The 8992-nt window shown below is 41.8% G+C and overlaps 1 protein-coding gene across 1 annotated transcript; it reads right to left on the bottom strand.

The window, feature by feature from the left end:
• Positions 1-1552: 1552 nt before the first annotated feature.
• On the bottom strand, positions 1553-6400 carry LOC139729008 (sphingomyelin synthase-related protein 1-like). The gene is made up of 4 exons (XM_071639933.1): positions 5796-6400; positions 5140-5257; positions 3470-3620; positions 1553-2119 (listed from the first exon to the last, which is right to left on the bottom strand). Exons 1-4 carry the CDS (start codon positions 6398-6400, stop codon positions 1743-1745), a joined length of 1251 nt encoding a protein of 416 aa, XP_071496034.1. The 3' UTR covers positions 1553-1742.
• Between the last annotated feature and the right edge of the window lie 2592 nt (positions 6401-8992).

Genomic DNA, 8992 nt, shown 5'->3' with positions numbered 1-8992 from the left:
TGTTGACTTGCAAGTTTGAGATAATAACGAACAGCACAAAATATACCCTGCATACAGCAGTATGCACCAAGAGCAGCGTAAAACTAAACACTGATTTTTGTGTATTTGTCAACCAAAGTAAAGAGGTACTGTGTGAAATTGGCTCAAATATCAACACATTACTTTCATTCAATTTGATTATACAGATGTACCAAAAAACAATTACAATCAGATTTTTGCATTGATAACACCCAATGTGATTTAACTGTCTAAATGCTACTTCAGGGTCTTAAAAGATAACATCTTAGCTCTATTTTGCAGAGAACCCCATTCAATTTGGTTAAGCGGTCACAGAGAAATGTGGGTTGTTGTAAAGCATGTCATGAGTCTGATTCTTCCAAGTTCAGCACTTGGATGCTCTTGTGTGTGAACACAATAGACAGAACTTGGAGGGTAGAGATTCCTGACATGCTTTATAAAATTCCTCATTTCTCTTTGACCACTGAAGCAAATCGAATGCGGTTTTCTGTAAGATGTGGGCAATGAGTTCTTGTTTCAAACCCTGAAATTGTATTTGGATTGATTAACTATTTTCAAAGTTATAATTGCGGAGGTTCCTGTTGTAATTTTTTTTTTGACATACGGTATAGGCTAATTTGGCTGCGACACACTAGTACAAATGTTTACCCGTTCTGCGTTAGTACAAATAGCTAAAGCTGACTCATTCTTCAGCAGCCCATAAAATGTTTTGGATTGAATGTGAGTTTGAGCTGGGATTCATTCCAGGTGACGAAAGAAGAAGAGGCAATTGTATACCTTGCAACAAGCGCAGCTTGCCTAATGACTGAGAGCTTATAAGTCCCCTTCACAGTATTACGTACAGAGTGAGAGCACCACAGGGGCACAAGTGTTTTGCCAACGAAAAACAAGGGACCTCAAGAATGAGACTGGTGACTGATATTAAAGACATATCTCCCCAACACTTGCATTGTTCCCCACACCTCATTATCAACACCTCATTTACCTCTGCGCTGAATCAAACAATGCTTAATCACTGGAATGTAATTCACATAATTTCAAGGAAAAACGTGATTGATTTCTACATCTGTTATAACAGAGACATATAAATACATGCAAACACACACATTTCTTGCACACAGCAAGTTTTGGCATTATTCAATAAAGGCTATTAGGCTGTGAGAGGCAGTTCAAATCATGTTTTCGCCTATTCCACAATCACACAGTCTGGCAGGTAAATTCTGGTTTTTATATATGTCTCTGCATCTAGTGCACATTAATCATCATAAAAATGCAAGCTAAAATTATCACTTCAAACAGTAAAATTCTCTTTCTAAAAAAAAATTAGAAAAATGTGACACAGCATACTACAGTCACAAGTACTTTTAAAAGGTCTATTGATTAGTCGATAGATTAGTCGATGATATAGGAATATTCATTATTTCTTCAGAAGTAGTCAATAAAACTCCAACATCATTCGTAACTCATTTTAAAAAAAATGATACTTAATTGAAAGAGCGCAGCCCTTCCCTCTTATATTTAAATTGCACGATGGTAGAGCAAACCTTCACCTACAGTGTACATGTATATCTAATTCATATTCTGCATATTTTCAAGCATACAAATCTCAAGTGACAATTACAAGATAATCCACCTATCTAATCTTGCAAACATTAGCTCAGACTGTCACACTCATCACATCACCATTCTCTCTCTCGCTCTCTCTCTCTGGATGATTCTGGCCTTTATAGTTTGGCCTTTCGAGCCCTCCTCCTGCTCCCCTGCTGATGAGGACCCCTGCTGGCGTACTGGTAGTCCCACCTGCCCCCGCGGGCCAGCCAGACCAGCGGGGCGGGCCACTCGTACTCGTTGGGCACGATGCCATGGACGTTCTCCTCGAAGAAGGAGAACATGGGAAACCACACCCGTACCCGCCGGTCCTCCTGCTGCAAGGCGCGGTTGTTGGCCAGGGAGTGGTAGTAGAGGAAGAGACGCGAGGTGATGTAGAAGGCCACAAACACGTCGATGGAGTAGTGCTCGTGGGCGGCCAGGATGAAGAAGATGCCAAAGAGGTTGAGGACCCAGGAAGCCGTGTGCAAGATGTAGTATCGCCTGGGAGAGTCTGGAGACGGGGAGGGATGGGGTAGTTGCAGATGGTTAAATGAGACAAACTTTGTCTAATTCATATCTCACCGATTTCCTATATTCTTAATTGATTTCTTTACTACTTAATTACATTACTTGAATCCACACTGTGCTCTCCCCCTTCAAGCATGTCATTTATTGTATACGCCAAATATTTCACATTTTTTATCTTCTTCAATCTCGCTAGCCAGATGCTATCCGCGAAATTAAAGACACATGAAAATAACAACTCGATCCCAAAATGAATGTGACACACATGTATGCATTTCTCTGTTCAGTACAGTACTCCACAATCACAAATTTAACCACTCACAAAATTGTCGGGAAGTCCCAATTTGCAAAACATAGACTCGCTAAATATATGGCGTATATATAAGAGTCAGTCATTTGGGGGGGGGGGGGGTCGTCCAAATAATGTCTGATCATTAGATTATTCTCGAAATGTTTTGCTGTTAATCATTTCACTTTTTTGGGGGGTGGGGGGGGGGGGGGTAGGGAGGTAACTAGGAAGCCTTCTCTTCAATAAGTTAATCTACAAACTGGGATTGAAGGATGATGGATTAGTGATTCCAGCTTCCAAAGTCCTAAGGAAATGAGCACAAGAAAATTTAGAATAATACCAGATATTCATTATTTTACAGACATGCTTCCATCAAATGCATCTTTGGTCTGTCTTTCTTCTCCTATACTCTTCTAACTTACAACAAAAAGTCTCCATCACCTCTGATTCCATCACTCTTTTAGCACATTATCTCTCATTGAGACCTCTCGACTTCATAGATCTTTAACAGGCTAGTGCTAGAAACAACTCAGCATTCAATATGCACACTGCACATATTATACCTCTGCTATACTGAGCACACGGAGATATACATGTACAATTGTACTGGCAGGCCACTGGTGGCTAACTCTTGAGGAAAACCCTGTTATAAAGACCTCACTTACAACGCAGCACCGTTTCTAACAAGGCGGATTCAGCAGTCCCGATTTTCCAGTACTGTATTTTGCTGGTCTCCTTTTTAGTATTTTTTTTAAAAAGGTACCAATCATAATGAGATGAAATCCCATTAACCTCATTTGAATGGGCTTTCTCTGTATCTGGCTCCAAAAGCTATGGCCATGTGTACTAGGTTATATCATTGCTATGAATGTATGATATTGCTTTTTGTTAAGAGGTTAAGAATTTCAGATTTCTTAGAAATAAAAACACAGAAAAAAATAATAATCTAACTTTATGTTCAAACTTATCCAAGCAAACATCACAATCAAACTTACAGAATATAATTAAATGCAACTGAACTTTGGGACTTTGTCAAACATTCCTTACATTCCGTAATGAAAAAGTTGGCCAGCGTGATGCAACTGGTGTGACCGCTGAACATGTAATCGCCACACGTGTGTACCCCAGTTAGACTCATCCCCAGACCAGACCAGATTTCTATTGCTCTCAACAGCTTGTCCCATGTACTGCCATACACCTTAGAGACAGAACAGGTAAAAGAAAGGTATAATATTAAATGGCAACTTGGTAGAAAACAGACGATAATACAAAATACAAATTAAATATGTGTCATTTTACGGGCGAAAGATTTGATGAGAGTAGTCTCCTGGAATCAAATGCTGTTTATAAAGTGCTCATGCATTTGTAACTTTATTTGACTTCTACGTCGATTTAGTTGTATTAAACACCTAAATCAAGTGAACCTACAGAATTTCACATTTTGGTATAAGAGAAACGGAACAGTGCACTCAAACGTAGAAATGAGATGCTTGGTGGTAGAAACACTTAAGAGCATAAACCTAAAAGATTTTTATTTTAAATAATGTTTCATTGATGAACATTACTTCTAAAAACTACAGTAAAACGAGGAATGTTCGCGTGCATTTTAATTTCGTGAATTTCGTGAGCGCCAAGATTCGCGAAATTAAAATGCTTGCGAAAGTTCTTATCTACACTATGTGCATTGAATGCCAGTGGCAGTTCGCAAAAATTTCATGCCGCAAAAAAAGGCCGTCGGCTCCAATTCGCGAAAAATTCATGCCGCGAATATATCATGTTTTACAGTATATAAAAGGTTAACTTTAATTAGTATGCAACACATTGAGTCCTTATTGTGATTATAATTCAACAGAGAAGAAACCTTGTATCAAAGGGCATACTTCGATGTAACAAAATGTTGTCATTACAGTTGCAATTGAACAGCTGCAAAAGAGTAAAATCCATGACTTGTGAACAGGAGTGAAAAAAAAAAGAATAACAATCAACACAAATAATTGGTAGAAAAACTGCATCACAGCAGTCTGTCCAACAGGTGTACATGATTTAATGAGGACCACCATAGAGCGTGTTTATACAGAGAAGCAAAATATGCGCTCATGCCAGCTCATGCGAGAGGAACTCCCGAATTTTGCTCTGTATAAACACGGCGTATGCCAGCATACGCCGCCAAATGCAGGCTCATGCGAGAGGTTCCGTCCGCCACCTTTTGAGGTGGCCGATGCGAGAGGAGCCTCGCGTATTTTGCTGTGTGTTTATACAGACGACCAAAATTCGAGAGGTAACCGGAAAGCGCGTATTTTAATATCTGTCATGATCGAACCACGTCTTCTCCTTCTTACTGAAAAACTGGATTTCAATTGATCATTTGGCCGGGTGGTTGTCAAGAGGAACGTTACAAGAATGACCTTCAAGCTTGGTGGTCCTGATGACTTTGCCGGTGCCATCTTGATTTTTTTCATTTTTTCCCAACATGCAATAAACTGCACTGCGAACGTGACCTATGCTTGACCCCAAAATTCGAGAGGTCCGGTTCAGCTGAGGTCCGCTCGCATCGGCTCGCATCGGCTCGCATGAGCCGGTATTTTGACTTCTGTATAAACACGAGAAATAAGCGCTCATGGGGGAGGTAAAATACCGGCTCATGCGCGCCGATGCGAGAGGCTCCTGTATAAACACGCACAATGAGAAACTGGACCAAAGAAAGGAAGTCTTCTCACCTTTCCAGCACACTGCAGGTGAGTTCCAGGCACTGAGAGAGATGTAACAAACATTGTCACACAGCGTAGGAGAAAGACTGTCCCAGTTATGGCAAAGATACGCCTGGATATAATGCTCCTATCAAAGAGACCAAACATACGTACAAATTTGTGAAAATATAGCATTATATCAGTGTCTTGGTGTCATCAGACCTTGACAAAATGTACCCTCATTTCATATTAGAGGAAGTATACATATCTGCTCTAGTGCATCCATATATATGTTTTCCTCTTTTCCCTTTCTTTTCCTTTGTGTGTGTAGGGGAGGGGGGAGCAGTCACAACCCAAGGTTGCTTTCAAGTTTGCAAACAGCTTAAACTTTTGTTTATGTCACCATCAAAGTGTTTAAGACATGCTTTCATATGTATAAGGTCATTAGAAGATGACAGTTCATTTACACTTTGATGTTTGTACTTGAAATTCCTACTTCACCTTCAATAAAGCAACCATCAAAGCTGTCATAATAATCATTATAACTCAATAATATGATAACATCACATGACATACATAACAATCAAATAAAAAGAAAAATGATGGATGGACAGATCTGAAGGGCTTTGAGAAGGAGAGAGTAGGTAGAGGATTAAAAAAGACTGAAAATGTTTAATTAGACTCACCTATGTTTATGAAGAATGAGAATCAGAGATAGAAAAATTCCAAGAATGACACCACATAGCTCACATGCTTTAAATGCCCACGGTATGTACGGTATGCTGTCCAAGACAATGTCGGGGAGCGGAGGATAGCGCTCCATGTCAGGCACCCGATCGTGGACTATCGTCATCACGAACGCTGTGAACAGGAAGACGGCAAACACGTAGACGAAGCTGAGGAATGTCTTCACATACTCCGGTTCCAGCTTTGGGGCTAGATGATTTCTTGGGGAATCCATCCAGTCTTCTAGTGCATAGTCCGACTGTTTGCGGCCGTCTCCCGCAGTGGTGGATGTCACGTGCACATAGCCATTGGACACGGCGTGATCGTGACCATGGCTGTCAGAACCGCTCTGCTCTCTCAGCTTGTTGATGAGCGCTGCGAGCCGCTTCAGGTCACCCAGGACTGCCATGGAAAGGGGAGGGTTGCGTAGGTCTGCCTCAGTGAGCGACAGTAGAACCTGGCCGTCGATCTTGTGCCTGCTGCAAAGCTCCTTGCTGTAGTGACCCATGCCATTTTTGGCCAGCCACTTGGCAACGTCCTGACACGACCAGGTTTCCACGTCCATGTTGGCAAACCCTCGGTCTTTACCTGACACCTCTGCCATGTCACACAGCAATGAAAAACAATGAAAAAAACACAAAATGGGAAATTAAGAGTTTCCAACAGCCATGAAGATCAGTTTGCAGTGGACACAAATGTGTAACACTTTTCTTATTGCAGTACAACTTAATATCTAGATATTTATAGCTTGTCTTCCAACACTCAGTAAATTGCAATTATGATGCCTCTCAACATTGTCAAAACACATTGAAGTGAATATCCGTTTCTTGCCACAAGCCCAAGGTTTAGATACTGAAATAATTGCCGTTGTCCTTCTGCAGATGCCCAAAATCAATATGCTGATTATGACAGATTGCATGAAGCTGTTTAAAAATACAACCCTGTTGGGATGCCAGATCTACATTGCCTTATTCCATACTACAATATATAAATATGATATCAACACAGAGGTCACAATGAGAATTTGTTTATACCCAAGGACTATTTTGTCATCTGCATCAATACTGACGTCAACTTTCAGTTTCATGTCATTCCTCAAAACAACTCACTCTTCTCCGTCTATCTGTCTGTCTCTGTCTCTCTGTCTGTCTGTCTGTCTGTCTGTCTGTCTGTCTATCAGTCTGTAGGAGTGTAGTCTTGTTAGATCCAGGAACTACATTTGTCATCTGACTTCATTCAACTTGCCACAGCCCAGACCTATGTAAATCATATCGTGCATTGATGTTTGCTCCTGGCTACCTGAAAGAGTTGTCGCATAATTTTAGACAGCTATTAACTTAAGTTTCAGATTGAGCCGGTCAGCATTGGCCATCACTTGCGAAGAGCAAGTTGTTCTGAGTGATGACATGAAAGTCGACGGCGATATTGATGCTTCCCAGTGACTGATTTGATTCAAATCTAAGTGAGTGATTGGAAATAAGCTATTAAGTTAGTAGTAGCACATTCTGTGATTTTGGTGCGATTATTAGTTCAGTTGAATCTGAGATATCCACATCGGCATGGCTAGCTCCGTTTTCTGGTCAGCTTGGCTTGGTAAACAGAGTACACAGGATTCTATCTTATACCCCGTGTTCACATTGTTCCCCGCGACGCGGGGAAAGTCCCATGCCACGGGACTTTCTCCTCCAAAACCATAATGTGAACGCTCACTGGGACTTGTCCCCTCGTGCCCGCGAAGCAAGTCGGGTACGGGGACAAGATTTGGAGGGAGAGTGACCTTGGGGCGCAATTGATAGCATCCAGCTGTGGTCATCAAATGTGCGCAAGCGCAATGCCTGGATTCAAGTGGCAGAGCTCACTCCAAGCCCCAAAATGCCCCCACAGCTCGGGGACAGATGAGATACCAATGTGAACGGTCAGTCGTAAAAAAGATAAGATACCGTGTGGCTGTCCCCACATCGCGGGTACCAATGTGAACGCAGGGATAGATACTTATTAGCAGACACTCTGTCTCTGCCCTGGCTACACCCCAAAACCTTCTACGTTTCGACATACACACCAAACGTACAGCCGTGTAGTACCATTATTGTTATCCTGTTGTTATCCTGTGACCTTGTGACTATTCATTCATGACCTCACATTTTAGAGAACTCAGCAACTTTAGCAGTTCTCCTGACTGGAGGAATTCAAGCAAAGTAGAAGAAGTCAATGCCGTTCCAACATTAAACAACCCATCGGGATGTACCAATCCAAGACCTGCCTAACATGCCTAAGATCTGCACGAATACTGTACGTCTGTAGACTAGCCAATTTATGATTATAATGGAACATGTGCATAGATCCTCTAGTATAATTTTACTATTAATTTACACGAAATTATACGTTAGCTTCTAAAAATAGCCCTACCAGTGCAGTGTCGGACGTCAAGCACAGCACACGCGCGCCTAGACAGAAAGATCCGTCTGTCCAGGAGGACTCATTTATATTTTGCCATTAACGCTGTCCACCGTAGAGGGGAACCGGAGGGGAACCGTGAAGCCAGACGCAGTCTCCGCGGAACATTCCCCGACGGACAGATACAGACCGATCTTTCGGTCAAGCGCGCGCCCGGCCAGGTTTGGTACGTAGGGGCAAGCATGGTGTCACAGGACACCATGGTATTACCGGACACGCACATTTTTGCATACTTGGTACTAATGACATTCTGTACGCGCGAGACTTCGTAGATTAACCTCACAGAACTTTGTGTGGACCGATATCGCAAAAAAACGCCACATGAAAATGTAAAAACACGAAAAAAATTCACATTTTACCTCAAATTTATAGTTGAATGACCCGCACCTCGTCATAGTTAATATTTATGCATGTTTGAACCACATTTCACAATTCTATGAAATCCCACTCACATACAGGAAAAATGCTGAAGATTCCAATAGAACCAAAAGTTCACTGATCAATACCGGAAATTTGTAGCTATCGTCCTCAAACGCGAACGATGCGGAATAGTTGTGCGCTAAGGGGCCCGCAACTCATCACCCGCGCGTGCAGCTCCCATAGACAAAGCACGTAAACTAGAAGTAGAGTCTAACCAGTTGTCGATTTTCTCACAAGGTTTTATTGCGTGAACTGTTCGAAATGTTCAAGACAGACATTTTAC

The sequence above is a fragment of the Diadema antillarum genome, unplaced genomic scaffold (assembly GCF_040938485.1).
Source record: "Diadema antillarum isolate AM-2024a unplaced genomic scaffold, OU_Dant_1.0 seq00000214_RagTag, whole genome shotgun sequence".
NCBI lineage: Eukaryota > Metazoa > Echinodermata > Echinoidea > Diadematoida > Diadematidae > Diadema > Diadema antillarum.
This window is presented reverse-complemented; position numbering and strand designations above follow the sequence as displayed.